The following is a 19,076-nucleotide window of genomic DNA, read 5'->3' as shown; positions in this document are numbered from 1 at the left end:
GCTGCCTGATAGGAATATGAACATACTCGACTGCCAAACTCCCATGAAGCCAAAACCAATGTAAGCTTAGCCAGTCCCAATAACTAAACTTGAGGGCCCCCCCTTGCAAATTACATCGAGGACCCCACCCTTTGGATGCACGTAATGGCTCTCAGGCTAGAGTACTGTTCTGAGGAGACACCCTGGAGCTTAGCCCCCTCCACCGCAGTGGCTGCGGGGGACTTTATTACGCCCCTGAGCTTAGCACTGGTCATATTTAGCAATCGTCCAGCATACGATTTTCTGAATTATTTACTTGTTCAGTAAAGGACTGTAGTGTGCAGAAAGAAGTAATCTCAATAGTGTTTTGGTCTGAGAATGTGGGCTACTTTTCCTTGCACTACTCACACCCAGTGTCAGAAGACTGATATGCGTTGCAGAAGCAAATGGTTTGTGGAAGGTGAGGAGTTAAGATAGAAAGGTCCATGCAATATACCTTTTATTTATTTGTAATACACATATGCCTACAATCCCTGCATACAAACAAGTTTCAAATTTTCTTCTCAGGGTCTAGTTTGTGGGATTACTAGCCACCTGTAACATGAAAATGAAGTAGCTGCTCAAGTGTAAGATCTTTTTACAGTTGTTTTGTAATGCCACAATATATGTTGCTAGAACCAGTCTAATGTGCTAAAGCCCATAGGATTGATAGTCAATTCTTCTATCCCAGTTGCATGATTTACCTCAACCCAAGTCTTCTTTATGCCTGATTTCTGCTAATATTTCAAGTTATTTTTTGAACCCTTCTTGTTCTGTTCTGCATAGCTGGGAGATCACCGGAGGTGTCGTTAGCAGTGAATGTGGAACCCTGGAATCTGGTTCATCACTTGTTTTCCTCAAGGATGGAGAGCGGAAGCTGTGCTCCCCCTATATGGATACCACGAGTTATGGGAATTTGAGATTCTACTTCAGTATGGGTAAGGACAATTGGTAGAGTATCATATGCATATTGGTCGAATCTTGGTTTAAGCATCCTTTTTAATAGTGCGCCACCCTTGACCTATTGCACAAGAAAAAATCAGAATTCCTAGTCAATGGCCACGTTACATAGAGTATATTTCTAATAATATTACAGTTGAAGTAAGTGGCAATAATTTCCTTCTGGGCTTTAACAGTAATCCTTAGGAATATTTCAGGGGTCAATGCTATTTCATTTTCTTTTCTGTTTTTAAAGAATTTTTACAAACATTTTGATCAGCAGAATAAAATAAATATTGCATTGCACAGCATAGATATTTCATTGGTCAATTCTATTTCATTGTTTTTTTCCCTTTTTATGATGTTTTACAAATACTATGACGAGGAAAACTGAACAATTATTGCATTACACAGAATTTATTACATTACACAACCGTTATTGCATCGCATTATATTGCAGCAGATACAGTTCCAGACACAGAGAAACTGGAAAGAGGTCAAAACAGTAGTTTTCTACCTGTGCATTGTACTGAAAAGGAGATGCACAATGGGCGGTAACAGTATGAACAGATGAACAGCCATCTTTTTACACCTTTCCAGTTTTACTGTTAACCATGTGATAAAATCACATCAAACAAGGGCCTCATTACGAGTGTCACTTTAAGACCAGTAACAGAATCCACGGTGACAACACAGATCCTTTTTAAATGTTGGAAAGTGGGTAATTGGTAGTGGTAAGTATGCACGTACCACTGTCAATAAGGCCACTAACACAATACAGGGTTCAGTAAAGGTCTCAACAAATTAGTCCCTTGCTGAACCCTTAGTAGCTGTAACCGAGCAGGCAGGCCTAACTTAGGAGACAAGGGTGTAAAGCATTCAAAAACACCAGTCTGGGGACTCTTGCTGGGGATGATGCAGGTGAAGCTCTGTTAACCTGTAGCTGCAGAGAGTTCACTCCTGAGTCCTTTTGAAGCAAGGCACAATCTCCAGGGCTGTAGTACCCGACTGTGCAGCAGGTGCAGTTCAGTCAGAAGTGCAGGCCAAGGGTGCAGCTCCAGATTCCAGCAGGACACCCCTTCTTTCTCTTGTAGTTTCAGGCAGCAGCACGTAGAGGCTATGCACCTCTCACATACTTACTCACAGCTCCTGGGCATCAGATAGGCGGCGCTCCTGACCAACAGAATGCAGGGTGACACCCAGGTGCATGACCACTTCCTCCAACGTGTGGCATATTCCTGTCCCAGAAAGCACCATTCTTCCAAAATCCATGATGGTAGAAAATTCAGCAGAGCCCTCAAAGCTAACTAAACCAACTCCCAGTGTGGCTCATTTACATAGCTCTCCTCCTCCTAACGTCTGCAAATTCCTTCCTTAAGCCTGCTACCTGGCTGAGGGGTACAGGATGTGGGGATAGATGGCCTGGCATCCCCTGCCTGTCCTCTCCTTTGAGGCTGTATGGTTTGTTACCCCTCCTCCTGCTCTGGCATTCCTGTGCAGCTGCTGAGCTCCCTTCTGCAGATAGCCTTGCCCCTGGAAAGCCAATCATCACCTAATCAAAGCAGCCCTGCTAATCCGGTTAGCACTGACCAATCACATGGGACCTCCAGATCTCTGGATTTTGGCTTGCAGAAAGCAAAGACTCATAACTTATTTTATGCACACGTTTGATGAATTCACCAGTGGCAAATTGATGGATTTATCAAAACAAATCTTTTAAGTCCTGGAATGATATTTCTATGCCTTTCCTAACAATATTTACAATCAAATACAATATTGCAATGTAAGCAAATGGAGCCCAGTATCTACAATGGGGGGAAAATTAAATGAGCAGTTTTCCCTCACCAGAGTTTATAAAACATCTTTCATAAAGACCCTGCTTATAGTTACATGACCCCCCACCCTAGGACACATAGGGGAGACCCTGAGGGTACCTAATATGTGAAAATAATGTAGATTTTCACTTTTAAAGTGCCAATAGCACCAAAGTCGAATTGGGGCACCATTTCCATTTAAATGCAGCCTGCAGAGTCAGGCCGCGTTTAGAAATGACAGAAAACCTCCAGCAGTGCCCACATGCAAAGGGCAGCAAAGGTTCTTGGCTTCTAATTTCCATGTTTTGTTATCTACTAGGGACTAATAGGGGCTGTCCTGCGAGTGTAAGGGTTCCCCAATACGTAGTGTACTCTACTACATGTGTGCGTTTCAAAATCACACTGGCCTGGGTCTGGCTAGCAGAGCCCATGGTATAGTCAGTTACCATCTGTACCAGTCAGCAACAAAAAAATGGGGGTTAACAGGGCAAGAGGATGACTTTGCAACATTAAGAGTACTTTTAGGGTTTGTGTTGTAATCCACTGCTGGGATCTGAGCATCATGAAACCCCATCACTGTGAAACTATGGACTCTACTTACCCTTGATTGGGCCAGATCAGATGCACTGGCTGTGCTTTCTCTCTGTCCCTCACTTCGATAGGGGTACTACAGCTCAGAATGCGAAAGTGCAAAATGGCAGTGAATCTAGTGAGCCTCCATTCTGAGAGCCGAGACACTGTGGAGGGCACATAGATCCTGAATAGGATGACAACTGCAGGTGGCACCCAAACAGTTGGGGACTTACTGAACATCGCATCACCTGTCTGCGATTGGCCTTAACTGTTGGACATTCTCTCCCTGGTGTGGGAAATTGATGCCACTTGTGAGAGATAACAAGATTCCCAGCTCAAGCCTGCACATTCAGCCTGCTGCATCTCTGCTTGGCATGAGCAGTTAATTGCAAAGGGCTTCATTTCAAGTCCCCTTTGTGTGCTTGTGCCTGCAGTAATGTGAGCTAAAGACACTTGTCACAACTTTCTCCTGTTTTGTGTTTTTTCTTTCCTCAACATTTTATTTACATATGTCGGAGGAGATACTTTGTAGGGACAGATAAACTATTTGCTGTAGACCCGCCACATTTTGGATTGCTTCGGTGGACTATCCCTTGACTCTAATTTTCCCCTTTCTTTACTACTAGGAGTAAATTAAGGGAAATAAGGGGAAAAAAGAGTGTAAGGCAAGGAGGAAAGTGGAAGGGAAGGAAGAAGGAGAGTGAAAAAAGACCAAAAGAAAGGAGAGGAAAATGAGTAGGAAAGGGGTGGAAAAGGAGGGAAAGAGAAATAGAGAGGAAAGGGAGCAGGAGAGGACAAGATAAGGAAAAAGTGGTGAAATACTGTCTCTGGTGGCACCAGGGCACTTCAGCAGGCTGGCGGAACAGTATATAAGCAGTCTTTCATTACTGTATCCAATACAAGCTAGGAGCTAAAACCTCAAATGAAAGTACTGTGAAGACATATATAAAGAACACTGGTAGAACTTCCTCAGCTATAGACCTTGCTCGGGATGGTGATCGCTGGCAAATATACCCCTCTAGTGCTCCCCATGGGGGTTTAAAACCTATCCTCCCACCTCAGCATTCTGAAGTGGATCATCCTTTCTTCTACCTCCAACCTACAGAGGATCCCTTGGTGCAAGACCACGACAAGATGGCAGGTTGTGTTGCATAAACTAAGACTTTGGCTTATCTCTACAAGGTTTGACTTTCCCACCCACAGATATCTGAACTTAGTTCAGTGCACTAACGCTTGGGCATGAAAGTACAGGTTGTTGTTGCCCCACACAATCCCACTCAGTACATAGAAAATGTGGTGTCCATGCTTTCTGGGTTCCTAACAGTCCCTTAAAAGAGGGTCAGGGACAAAGTGGTAATTCAAACCCAAATTATTTCCTTAGACTATCACACACAGCTTCTGCACTAAGAGAAAAGACTCTTTCTACTTAAAAGTATTTTATTTCAACTTGCTCATCCTATTGCTTAGCATATGTAAAATAACCACACACAGTATTATTAAAACATCACTGATATATGTTACTATATCATATATTCGCCTGAGTAAATCAGTTTATTGGTAGTGACTACATTGTTATGGAGTTGTTTCAGGTGTTGTGAAAATTTAAAGCTAAGGTATGTGCCTGTTCACACTCTGGAAATAAGGAAATTCCATTAAGAAATGTGGGTGACTATGAAGGGGCAGAGCTTCACAGTGCTCCAACTGTGTATTATTGTAAATAACTCTATGATAAGTAGTTATATGTATGTAATAGTGTGCATAATGATGAAAACAATACATTTCTCTATAATTCGGTACATTCAAAAAAGGTTCTTGATCGTTCAAAATGGAATACAGCTGTAAATCAGACATCATACATTTTACACTTTCAGTATCTCAATCATCTGAAACAGAACCAGGAAAAATGATATAATTCATTGAAACTTTCAACACATATGGCAATTATAGTGTCTCAGTTAGTCCCATAATCTGATAAGGAACCTGGTTCAAAACTGTGCCTTAGACCACCGGATAAGCTGTGATGTTTTCAGCATAGAGATCTCATTAAACTCTAACAGATTAGAGATATGGTTGAAGTTCTCAATGTACCTGTTGTGGCATAGTTCTTTTGGGGGCATAAATATTGTCCATTCAGTAGCAGTAGAACAAAGCTCAGCATTGTCTTCCACATGATGAAAAGCAACAATCCTGTCTCATCCTATTGCTTAGCACATGTAAAATAACCACACAGAATATTATTGAAAAAGCATTGATGTCTGTTACTATCCCTGTATGGCTCAATTCTGATTACATTCTTCTGTATAAATCAGTTTATTGGTAGTGACTAAGTTCTTATAGAGTTGTTTTTGGTGTTGTGAAAATTGAGAGCAAGGGGATGTGATCTGTCTGCACTCTGGAAATAAGGACGTTCCTTAAAGAAATTTGGATGACTATTAAGGGGCAGAGCTTCAAAATGCTCCCATTGTAACCATTGTATATATCTTTAGGATAACAAGTTCTATGTATGTAACAGTGTGCACAATGATGGAAACAATGCATTTCTTCATAATTCAGTCCTGTTATAAATGAGGTCTCTAGTTGGCAGTCAGCTTGAACCCTGTCCAAGTAGGGACCCTCACGCTAGTCAGGATAAGGGAGATACCTGCTCAGATAACCCCTGCTCAGTCCCGTAGTAGCTTGGCTTGAGCAGTCAGGCTTGTCTCAGAAGCAATATGTAAAGCATTTGCACATAACACACAGTAATACAGTGAAAACACTACAAAAGGACAGCTCACCAGTTTTAGAAAAATAGCCAGTATTTATCTATATAAAACAAGACCAAATATGATAAAGAAATCCCACATACAGTAATAAAGGTATTCATTTAGCAAGAATTAACTTAAAAAAACAGTTCCTTGAAGTTGATAGCTCCACCTGGGGCTATCACAGCGTCATGATCAACAAAACCAACAGTTTAGGCCGGCTGCGGCATCGCGGGTCAGCTGCGGTATCGGGAAGACCCGAAAACAATAACTTTGGGATTACAGGGCATTGTGATCCTCGTGGTGAGCTCCGGAGAGTGGCGTCACTGGCATTGCGGTGTCGGTTCTGGAGTCGGTGCGGGAGTTAACGGGCCCTTGAAGTCACATGCGTTGCAGATCGAACTCCGGGCTGATGAAGTCAGGATCGCTGGTGTGGATGGTGTCGGGACTGTGATGCGAAGTGGGACGCTGCAACGTGCGGTGCCTGTAGGTCACGGTGCAGGCAGCGGCTCGGTGATGGCAACCAGTGGTGTCAGTGAGACCAAGGCTGCGGTGTGAAGCGGGGCGGTGCGACGTGCGGTGTCATCGTCATTGCTAAAGCGCTGTCGGCGGTAGGCTCAAGTCGGCGGTGCGGGACGGTGCTTCGTGACCCTCACAAGTGGTGTCCACAGGCCACAGTGCAGGCAGGGATACCTGGTGATGACACTGGAGTCAATGGCGCTGGTTCCGGTGGACCGGGACTGCGGTGTGGGACAGGACAATGCTTTGTGTACCTCACGAGCAGTGTCCACAGGCCACGGTGCAGGCAGTGGCGCTGGTGTCAGCCAGAGCAGCAGTGTCAGGGATGCCCAGGTTGAGGTGTGTGCAGGTGATGCCAGAGTGCGGGCCCACAGGTCGTGGTGTGAGCAGCGGCTCGGTGAAGTCATCCGATGACGGCATCGGTGAGACAAGGGTCGCGGAGCGAAGCAGGGCAGTGCGGCTCCGTGCAGTGTCGGCAGGTCACGGTGCAGGACAGCGGCATCATTGACAGCGTCACAGTGGTTTCTCCTCTTTAACAGCACAAAACACATAGTTCCCAGTACTGCAGGGCAAGGAAACTGAAGTCTTTGGTGTCCCTGAGGCTTCCAACAGGAGGAAAGCTTTACTCCAAGCCCTTGGAGAACTTTTTCAAACAGGATACACAGCAAGGTTCACCCTTTGCACTCTTTTATGACAGAAACAGCAACTGCAGGCCAATCAAACAAAGCAACACAGCAAAGGGACAGTACTCTTCCTCCAGCTCTTCAGCTCATCTCCTTGGCAGACGTTCCTCTTGATTCCAGAAAGATTCTAAAAGTCTGGGGTTTGGGGTCCAATATTTATCCCCCTTAATGCCTTTGAGGTTGGCAAACTTCAAAGCAAAGTCCCAAGTGTTTGTAAGATCCTTCCTTGTCCAGGCCAGGCCCCAGACACACACCAGGGGTTGGAGGCTGCATTGTGTGAGGACAGGCACAGTCTTTTCAGGTGTAAGTGACCATTCCTCCCTCCACTCTAGCTCAGATGGCTCTTCAGGATATGCAAACTACACCCTAGCTTCCTTTGTGTCACTGTCTAGAGGAGATGTGTAAATAGCCCAGCCGTCAAACTGATCCACACAAAGGGAGTCCACAAAATATGCAGTCACAGGATGTTTTAAGCAAGAAAACGCCTACATTCTAAAAGTGGCATTTTCAAACTAACCATCTAAAAAACAACTTCACTAAAGGATGTATTTTTAAATTGTGAGTTCAGAGACCCTAAACTCCACATTTTTTATGTGCTCTCAAAGGGAAGATGCACTTGAAAGTTATTTAAAGGCAGCCCCCATGTTAACCTTTGAGAGGGTTAGGCCTTGCAACAGAGAAAAATGAATTTGGTAGTATTTCACTGTTAGGACATGTAACACACACCAGTACATGTCCCACCTTTAACATACTCTGCACCCTGCCCATGGGGCTACCTAGGGGATACCTTCGGGGTGCTTTACATGTAATAAAAGGAAAGGTTTAGGCCTGGCAAGTCGAATTGACAGTTTAAAACTGTACACACAGACACTGCAGTGCCATGTCTGAGCCATGTTTACAGGGCTACTCGTGTAGGTGGCACAATCAGTTCTGCAGGCCTACTAGCAGCATTTGATTAACAGGCCCTTGGCACCTCTAGTGCACTTTACTAGTGACTTACTAGTAAATCAAATATGCCAATCATGGATAAACCAATCCACAGTAACATTTATATAGGGAGCACTTGCACTTTAGCACTGATTAGCAGTGGTAAAGTGTGCAGAGACAATAAACCAGTAAAAACAGAGTCTAGTACACCACAAAAACAGGAGGTCAGAAGGCAAAAAGACAGGGGAGACACACCAAAAAGCTGCCAGGTCTAACAAGTAAATTCAAATAAAGATCTTCATTGTTCAAAATGGTAAGCAGCTGTAAATCAGACATCATACGTTTTACACATTCAGTATCTCAATCATCTGAAACAGAACCAGGAAAAATGATATAATTCATTGAAACTTTCAACTCATATGGCAATTGTAAGGTCTCAGTTGGTCCCATAATCTGATAAGGAACCTTTTTCAAGACCTCAGGCACAGGATAAACTGTGATGTTTGCAATGTAAAGATCTTGTCAAGCCCCATAGGATTAGAGATATGGTTGAAGTTCCCAATCCACTAGTTGTGGCATAGTTCTTTCAGCAACGTATTATCCATTCAGTAACAGTAGTTGTCAGTCACATGATGAAAAGCAACAATCCTGTCTCACCCTATTGCTTAGCACATGTAAAATAACCACACAGAATATTATTATATCAGTCCTGATTCATGTTACTGTCCCTGTAGGGCTCAATTCTGATTATTTCATCTGAGTAAATCAGTTTATTGGAAGTGACTACATTCTTCTGGAGTTGTTTTGGTCATTATGAAAATTAGAAAGCTGAGAAATGTGACCTGTCCACTTTCTAGAAGAGAAATTCCTTTAAGAAATGTGGATGCCAATTAAGGAGCAGAGCTTCACAATACTCCCATTGTGCATACTTGTACATCTTTCTAGACTAACTAGGTCTATGTATGCAATAGTGTGCATAATGACGGAAACAATACATTTCTTTATAATTCAGTGCATTCAAATAAGGATCCTAATTGTTCAACGTAGTATACAGCTGTAAATCAGACATCATACTTTTTACAGGTTCCGTATCCAAGTCATCTGAAACACAACCAGAAATTATCACATCATTCACTGAAACTTTCAACACATATGGCAATTGCAATGTCTCACTCAGTTTCAAAAACTGATAAGGAACCTTTTTCCAGACTATGCTCAGGATAAGCTGTGATGTCTGCAGATAGAGATCTGGTTGAGCTTTGTGAGATTAGAGATATGGTTAACGTTCTCAAGCCGCGGGTTGTGGCATAGTACTTTCAGGTACATATCGTCCATTCAGTAGCAGTAGAATGACAGTCAGGTTTGTCAGCAACACTCCTGTACTGATCCCAACATAGGACCATTGGTTCTGTCCCAGGTATCAAGTACTTGTCCCAAAACCAATGATGAGCAATAATAAATTGATGGCGTATAGCGTAAAGAAAAGTCTTCTATATAGAACACAGATTCATTCTCATAAGCTGTTGTTTCTCAAAAAGGCATCATCTCGATCAATGTTGATTGATACAGAGGATCATAATAAACCATGATGTTGTTTGGAACATTTGTAACTGTAGGAATGGAAGCATCAGATTCATTTACGGAATTCATTGCTCGTTGGAGAGACAGTAAGCTCAAATATCCTCAACTGGGTACTCATGTTAGTAATGTTACTGTTCTCTTTTAAGGGTATTACAGCTGTCAGTATTACTTTGAACTAGACAAAGGAGGCAGGATTACAATTTGTTCATATTTAACACAAAGAACAGGAACTGGTGGCCTATCGGATGTTTCCAAATATTGCTTATCGTGGATCTTTTCTTGAATTGAACACTCTATAATAGGGAGCCACCTGTCAGCAGCTTCAATAACCTTCTTTTTGCTAGTGGCTACTTCAGAATGCCTCACATTGGTCAGTCTGTCTGTGGCCTACTGTACACTCTGCAAAACATTTAAATGTTGGTCCAGGTCAAACTCTTTCCTCCTGCAACCTTCCGAGGATTATCTAGACCAGGTACATACATGGGGACTATGAATAGTACTTTGTTTGCAGTGCGGCCTCCTAATACGTGTACAGGCAAGTTATTTAATACTCTCTGAACTCCATAGATAGATGGTACCAACTAAGACCCGAACTCAGTACCCTAGTGTCAAAGGTTGATTAATCATGAAATTTTCATGCTTAACTAATCTATTACTTTCTGCTTGATATAAATTTCTGAATTGCAGACAAACTCCCAGAGCAGGCACAGCATCCCTGAGGGCTAGGAGGTAAATGCAATGCAATTGTCTGACTGAAAATATTGAACTCCTACCATGGCTACCAGTCACTGTAAATGCTTTATGTCTGCATGAGCACCTACAGTTCTTTGTGGCCACACACATAGGAGTTGAGAACATGCATTGTTTGCCATCTATCATTACTCATATTGGTTAATAGAATGTATTGGCTTGACATGTTCAAATTATATAACCCCAAATAGATATTGGAGACTGTGAGGGGAGTCTGCTGGGGTTTTCTAACAGTAGGAGTCTTGATCTGTTAGATTTGCCCAAAAAGACTTGAAGAGATCCCCTTTCAATGGTGATCTACCAGTCTGGATGGTAAAACTAGTCCTCCAGGTGATAGAGGAAGTATCCTTTCAAGACTGGAGAATCTGTGGTTATAGCACACTTGCTGACCTCTACCCCTCTGAGACCCTTTTCCCATTCGAGGAAAAATGCAACACATTTGCATTAGAACAGGGCCATGTCCTGCATTAGGCTGGTCTCTCAGATATAGCAAGGGGGACTTGACCCACTTTCCCAGATGCCCCAGGTACAACAAGCACATTGGGAAGCCTCCTCTTCTGTGGGATTGGCCGTCCCCTAATCACACTATCATGTAGGGCTATGAAAACAGACAGAATTGGTCAGCGAACACAGTCCCGAGCTTCCTGGGAACGGGATCTAGAGGGCAGCTGGGTGAGGTGGACTGGACACACATAAATGGCCTCACCCACTTGGCATCCTGCAATGCACAATTTAAATGAATTCACTACAACTTTCTGCACCAAACTTATCTCGCCCCCAGAGGCCTTCATGGGATATCTGTGACTAGGTCAAACAACTGTCCAAGATGCAGAGATGGGGGTGCAGGCTTTTTGCACCTAGGCTGGACTGCCCTGAAATGCATAGATACTGGGAGAAGGTGGTAGTGGACTTGAAATGGTTGTAAGCATAGCACTGGAGCCCACCCCTTCTTATTGCATATTGGAGAACATCAGATGTCCAAAAGGAAACAAAGATAGCCACGGCAGGTGGGAGGTCCTTCTCCTACCTGGCGGCCAAGACATGGAATTCCCTCCCCACCAACCTCAGGACCACCCAGGACCACTCCGCATTCCGGAGACAACTCAAGACCTGGCTCTTCGAGCAGCAGTAACCCCTTGCCCCTAGCGCCTTGAGACCCGCACGGGTGAGTAGCGCGCTTTATAAATGTTTATGATTTGATTTGATTTGATTTATATTTCAGCAGCTGGTGCTAGCACTAGCTAGACATTGGGCTGCCATCTCCTGGGAGGGGCAAAGAGCAACCGATATACAACATTGGCATAGGGACATCCAGGAGTGGGAATTAGCTGAGGGATTCATTTAAAGATAAGCAGATAGGACGAAAAGCTAGCGGAGAACCTGGCGGTCTGTGACAGACTCCTTAACTCAGCTGACACCTCCAACACCTTAGACAGTGATAGCTCGATGGATGAAGTGGAGGGGGAGCAATAGAGAGGGATGATGTGAGATAACACTGGGTTAGCCCAAAAATTCAGAGATTAAATAGAAAGCCGAATGGGGGAGTGATTGGTGACCACAGAAATGCATGAAAGTGCATGATTGATATTTTCTTCAGATTATTTCCACACCATATCTGATTAGAATGATATGTACCTGATGAACTGTTCACTGCCATATGTTAGTTAAAAAACTGATGAATGAAGATTTGTTTTTTTAAAACAAAACAAAAATCACATTGTCTAACATAATCTCTAGTCTGGTTATATAAACAGGGCAACTAGTAACATTGCTGTATCATTCCTATGGTTGTGTTTATTCTAGCATCGGCAGACGTCAACCCCTCATGGCCTTTCCTGATTAAGTCTACTCTAGGTAGCTTATTAGTAATTATTCTGCCTTCTATCGTGGGCCTAGCCATAATAGGAATGCTATCTGAGTCAAGAGTGTAGGAATATTTGAGAGGTAAACCATCTGGATGTGTCTCACTCTTCGTAATTGTCTGTATCGTGGTGAGTATAGCTGTGTCGATCTTCGTTTGAGATCTGTTTAAGACTGCTACCTTGACAGTCTGTATTGCAGCCTTTGTAGCTACGTTAGCTGCACAGTTCCTTTGGCATGAGTCTCGTCACCCTGATGGCCCAAATTGTGGATCACATGGACCAATGGAAGCTTATCTTGCAAAGCAGCTACCTTTCCCCAGATGTGTCTTTCTTAATAGGTTTCCCGGTTGAACCTTTGAATCCGTTTAAGCACCAATGTTTTAAATCTAGATTGTAACCCTACATGCAGAAGGATGACTAGGAAACTATTAGTGTGGGAACTGAGGAGGAGCCTTCGGTAGCGTAAGTACCAAGGCATGCATTTCTGCATGATGTGAGGTGCTCTCACCTAGGATTTTGGTGTGGGTGCACTGTGGGTGGAACTCACCATCTTTCACTACACCCTACACTGCTGGGTATGCTTCGGTGGATTTATACTTGGTTCCTACCAGAGGTTGTGTAGAACCGTACATGGATAACATGCTGTGATATGACTCAATGGGTAAGGCTTTTAGAGTTGGAGCAACATTTTGGTCATATTTGAAGAAAACTTCTGTCCGAATCATACTGAAACTTCACATCGACTACAGAAAATGAAGAGGAACACTGCACCCATCAAGGTTCAACTTTCCCAACCACAGATGCCTGAACTTAGTTCAGTGCACCAATACATGAGCGTTAAAGTACATGTTGTTGTAGCCCCATACAGTTACACTAGATATGGAGATGAGGTGAAGTCTGTGCTTTCTGGGTTACTCATAGTTCCTGTAAAAAGGCGCCAGGAATGCAGTTGTAATCCCAATCCAATTTTATTCCTTAGGATATCACACACACATTCTGTAGTAAGAGAAAACACACTTTATATTTAAAAGACTTTTATTTCAAAAGTCTCATCGTGTTGCTTAGTATATTTAAAATCACCACACAAAATATTACTAAAACGCCACTAATGCATGTTACTAACCACAAGAATGAAATTAAGATTTCTAACATAGTCAAAATGTTATTTGGCAACCTAACATCCTAAACACTACTTCTAGGTGCTACACTATGAGAGCAGGGAGTATCTTAACTTCTATCTATACAGCAAGAAGCTGTAATTATCAGGAGCTGTGAGAGAGTGTTCTCTCGAAAGGGAAACAAGCTGGGCTTAACTCCACTCAGACTTGGCTCTGTATTAGCTTTCAGCGTAGGACTGGATGCTGCAATAGTACAGCAATCTGGCAGTCTCTGTCAGTATCTGTGGCATTATCTTGTACGATAACTTGGGTAAAGGACCTCTCTATTTAAGTGGCAACTTGATAGGCCCTTTATACTGTTGACCACCGATCATATCTTGCATTCAGAATTTTTGAGGAATTACTGCCATAACTTGCATGCTTCAATATAGTAGTCTTGAGACACGCTCATATAAACAAGCATGGTGAAATTATGTAAATTCAGTCTACATTGTTTATATTGTTTTCACTATCTGGCATTGAAATAAAGATAAGAATGCAATTGTCCCAGACTGATATTGCATTAGGTCTCTTATCAATGCCATTGTCTGGATGATTAGACACTTTAAGAGTTCTTTGAAAGATAAAGACATGCCTATGTCCAGGCAGAAATTGGAGTCTTGTCCTGCTTGAAATGCAGTCTGACCTCCGAGCCTTTCCGTCAGTGTCAGGGGCTCTAGCATGAACTGGTGGCAGGAAAGACAAAGTAGGCAGCATACTGGGTACAGAGCTGCCCAAGATCACACAGAGAGTTAGGGGAGTGAAGGTATCCAAACAGGAAGCTCTGTAAAAGAGTCCAAGAGAATTAAGGCTCAGAAAGGAAAGACATTCAAGGAGCATTGTGATATTCAGACTATCACCCCAGGTGGATGTGATAGACATATATATAACAACATTAGCAATAAGGAGAATGTGGGGTAAAGCACTCAGGAGCTCCACATGGTAGGACTGAAGCTCAGTAGGTTCCTCACCCACAATTGCTATTACAGATTCTGACTGCCAATACCCTTATATTGGATATACATGCAAAGGCAGGGTCTGTGGAACTGATACCTATGGCGATGTTATAAAAGTAACTCAAAGACAATTCTCACAGTGGACAAGAAACACCACCTAGGTTGTTAGCTTAGCCCATGGATCCTGCCTATCAAACAGGATCCGCAAAGCAGTAACAGCAAGGGTGCAGAGCTTTAGTACTTAATGCACAACCATGATAGACAAGAAGCTAGCAAGGAGGAGTGCTTAACAGGAAAGAAGGGAAAACAAAAAGCACACTTGGTGGAAAGCAGGTAACAAACATACAAGGACTCTGGAAGCAAGACAGCAAGAATATGAAGACAGCAAACTAGGAACTGGAACAAAACTAATGGGGAAAAAAAGCAGGAACCGGGAAAAGGTCAATACAGAAGGAAAGTCTTCAAGGGAGCACCAGAAGTGCAGGTTTAAGAATCAAGTAAACAAGGTAACACTGCAGGTAGCACTGCAGGCAGCGCTAGTTCAAGGAATAATTAAGGTCCAGGAACAGGAACAAAGAATAACTCTGGCTCAGGAAATAAGAACAGCAAAAGCTCAGGAACCAAAGGTTGGTCACACAGGAAGACAACTACAATGACCAACATTGGACTGAAGGGAGCTGAGGCTTAAAAGGGCTCACAGTAATTACATGCATCAGGTGTGTGCAAGCTAGCAACTGCCAGCCACAGGTGTGCTGAATTCCTCCACCCACCCTTGGGCTGCAGGGGTGAAGAAGCAGTGAGCAGGGGATTATAGGTATTGGAGTTCCAAGCATATTCGGCCTTCTTCCACAAAACCCAGCCTGGATTGGGAGTGGGTGGCAATTTCCAAACAGCACCCAAATGTCTGAAAGTCAAGAAATGCATGCAGGCGAAGGTCTGGAAGCTTATTAGAGTATTGGAAAGTCCTACAATTCGCCCCCTGGTGGTGAGCATAAGAATTGTGACAGTCGGTGGCTTGAGTAACAAATTTCATTCACTTCCACATGTTACTGGTAATAATGAGGTAGAGCATGCTAGAAATAAGAATAAGCCCTCACCCAAACAGTAGGTTCCCAGAAGATGATCTTGTGGCCGCCATAACAAGGATCTTGTTGTTTTGAGGGTAATATATCAGGAGTGGCCTATTTTGAGAAGGCAGATGGAAGGGACCAAAGAGCCAGGTTGGAGATTACTCAAGATCAGGCACAGAGGACTATCTTGAACCAATTGCCTACCCCAGATCATCTACGTTATGTTCAGTACGCCGTCAAGCTTTCAGCATTGAATCTGGAAAAACCTCCACAAGTCTCCTGCTCCAGTCAATATAACTTGCACGAGCAGGAACTTTCCTCTGATCATGACCTCGTTTTGAAAGTGGAGGAAGTGTATCTGGACACTGAGAACCCATTTGGAGTGTGATGAACCAGAAGAATCCAAAAGTGCTCAGATATATCAATCTTCACTGATATCTACCTCCACCACTAAATCTATGTTTAAGATTATTTTGATGGTCATTAAAGACATAAATAGAGGCCTGGCTGAACAAACTCTGAAATGGGAAGCCCTAACAATAAAGGTTGATGCACTTAATGAAAGGCTGGGGTTCTTTTTTCTAGCAACATCAACAAATAGATCATCAGCTAATCCAGGTAGAGGAGCATGTAAATTCCGATCTACACAAGCAGATTAGTAGTTTGACTCAAAAATGTGAAGACCTCAAGAATAGTTCCAGTTGCTCCTATTTCTAGATTGTTGAAGTTCCTGTGGGTGCTGAGGCAGGGCTTCCTGAAGTGATCAGCTTGGTAGCGCTGCTTCTGTCTAACAATTGAGATGGGGAGATGGAAGAACACTCTTAATCTCTCAATCACTCGGGTAGATCAAGTTCTGTCTAAAACAACAGGGAATAAACAGAAAACATTTAACTGTTATTTCCAAAACTTTCAGATCACAGAAGCTACTTTAGTGAAAACCTGGCATAGGAATGGAGTAGCATCCAACATGGCTTCATTTATTCAATTATTTCCCTACCCTGCTTAGGAAACAACAAGGAAACAATGAAAGATGTAATCACTCCTACCGGACTTTCAAGCTTTAGAGATCCCATTACATTAAGAGGGGCATGCACAAGAATAAATAATCAGAGGGATTTCCCGAATGTTATGGATGTTGCTGATGCTAATCAATTTCTGATACAATGGAAGGCCTCCAAGAAGTTAGTAAGACCTAAAGCTTAAATAAATGCTTATTGTGGGATATCCTTGGGAGGGATGCCCCCCCCTTTTTTCCCACACTGGATTGCAGAGTGGAGGGAGTGAGGAGAAGTGGTTGGTGGGGGAACGTGATGGGGAAAGGGATTAGGGGAGGGGTGGGATGAGTGAAGAGTAAGGCATGGGGGGAGGAAAAAGAAAAGGAAAAAGAAAGCAGAGCACTGTATTACAGAAACGTGGAGGGAGTGTGGTAGGGTGAATATAAGCGCCTTATCAGCCATGTGGGGGCAGAATGGGTTATAATAGGGGTCATGATTTATAGCTTAGTCATCCCATGGGTAAAATTACTGGAGCACGAACTGTACCTCAGAACCAAGCAGAGAGTATTTGAGCTTGTGCACACCTTTTCAGTAGCTAATAGAGATAATCAGCACGTATGTGTCTGGGGAGAAGTTACCAGGCTAAGGGCACAAATTAAAGTACTTAGTAATAAAAAATTAGAAAATCAAACCCAGATTTCTAAAATTTTAACAATGAATTATGGGGCTGAAATTGGCCGACTTCTTGCTGCACCCAACAGATCATGTATAGAGAAACAACTTATACTAGAAATTCATGCTCTCATGGGGAGTCCCTAATGATGGTGATATAGCCTGTGAATTTTGTAACTACAGTCATAATCATTATACATCTGCCATGGCAAAGGATGAGAATGAAAAAATAATCTGATTCCTTGCCTGGGATAAGTTACCTTTGCTCTCCTAGCCCCGGCAAAATGATATAATGAGGCCTATCACTGTGCATGAGCTCACTGACTCATCAAGGAGGCTCCATTAGGGTGAGGTACAGACATGGATTCAATCCCCAGTGAATTATACAGTGGACTAGTAGTAGTGATACCACTACTCTTTTAGGAGTTAATCAGGGACATCATGCGGGAGGAGGCCCACTCAGCTCAACGTAAGAAGCCATTATTATGGTATTTTGCAAAATCTATGATTCATTCTGGCAGCAATTCTATACCAACTTGGCCTCCATGCTTATTGAATGGGCAGACTCCACGCTTTCAGTGATAGCTCTAGATGCAGAAAAAGTACTTGCTAGAGTCAAGTCGCCATTCCTCATGGCAGGTTCTTGGTCTGTTTTGGGTCCCCAAAGCTGTTATCAAATGTTACAGGCTAATTACCAGTGCCAGGTAGGGATTATGTCTGTTAATGGAGTTTCTTCAAGTATGCTTACAATCACTAGAAGGCCCAGGCAGGGATGCCCTGCCTTGTTGCCATGCCTATATGCCTTTTATATGGATCCATTCCTTGGATTCCTTATTTTATACCTGGATGTCATACCAGTTAAACTTCCTCAAGTAGAGGTTAAGCTTATGCAGATGATATGTTAATTGTTACAGTGGACCCAGATAGTGTACTTTCTGCATCTAGATACAGTAAAATATTGGGATGTAAATTGAATCCTGCTAAGACGGACATTTTACTTATAGGTCTGCAGCTTGTCTATTCTGGTTACACAGTGGAAAGTTATGTTATGTTATAATTGCTTATATAGCGCTCGTAGCGCTCACCCTGCAACACAGAATCGCAATAGTACACAACAGCACATGAATTCAGGCTCTAAACAGCCAAGTTTTTAAGGCTTTCCGGAAGGAGATATCTTGAGATCTTGATCTGATGTTATAAGGCAATCTATTCCAGAGTTTGGCTCCTTGATAGGCCAACGACCTTCCTCCCCACCTAGCTTTTTTCACTTCTGGAACTATAGCTAACATTGCTGAGGAAGATCTCAGTGGTCTGCTCGGTACATAAAAAGAGGCTACTGTTCTAAGCAAATCAGGACCTTGATTATATAATGCTCTATGGATGTGGCATAGTGCCTTGAACTGAATCCTCTTGGCTACTGGGAGCCAATGTAGAGATTAAATCCCCTTGCGTATAGATTGTTGCTTTGGAACTTTTAGAAGTAGTTGTGCAGCCGCATTTTGTACCCTCTGTAATCTATCTATGACATATCTTTGTGATCCTACAAACAAAGCATTGCCGTAGTCAATACGTGATCCTATCAGGGCCTGAATGATCAATCTTTTGGCGACAAAAGGCAGTATCACCAGGACCTTCCTCAGAGTCCTGAGAAGAGCAAAGGAAGTGCCAGCTATTCTGTTAGCGTGTTGCGACATTGAAAGTTGGGGGTCCAACCATACTCCCAGACTTTTTATAAGGTCTTTAGGAGGTGGGAATATACCTACTCCTTCTATAATAGCTGGATTCACCACGGGATTTTTTGGATGCCCAAAGAACATCA

At 43.0% G+C, this 19,076-nt stretch overlaps 1 protein-coding gene across 1 annotated transcript in view; it reads left to right on the top strand.

The window, feature by feature from the left end:
- Positions 1-19,076, top strand: part of RELN (reelin) — a 1,304,886-nt gene that overhangs the window by 684,984 nt on the left and 600,826 nt on the right. Inside the window, exon 12 of the mRNA XM_069229640.1 lies at positions 805-956. Coding sequence (XP_069085741.1) covers positions 805-956 — 152 coding nt within the window. The remainder of the gene's footprint in view (positions 1-804; positions 957-19,076) is intronic.

The sequence above is a fragment of the Pleurodeles waltl genome, chromosome 4_1 (genome assembly GCF_031143425.1).
Source record: "Pleurodeles waltl isolate 20211129_DDA chromosome 4_1, aPleWal1.hap1.20221129, whole genome shotgun sequence".
Classification (NCBI taxonomy): domain Eukaryota; kingdom Metazoa; phylum Chordata; class Amphibia; order Caudata; family Salamandridae; genus Pleurodeles; species Pleurodeles waltl.
The sequence above is the reverse complement of the archived record's forward strand: the minus strand, read 5'-3'. Positions and strand labels throughout refer to the sequence as shown.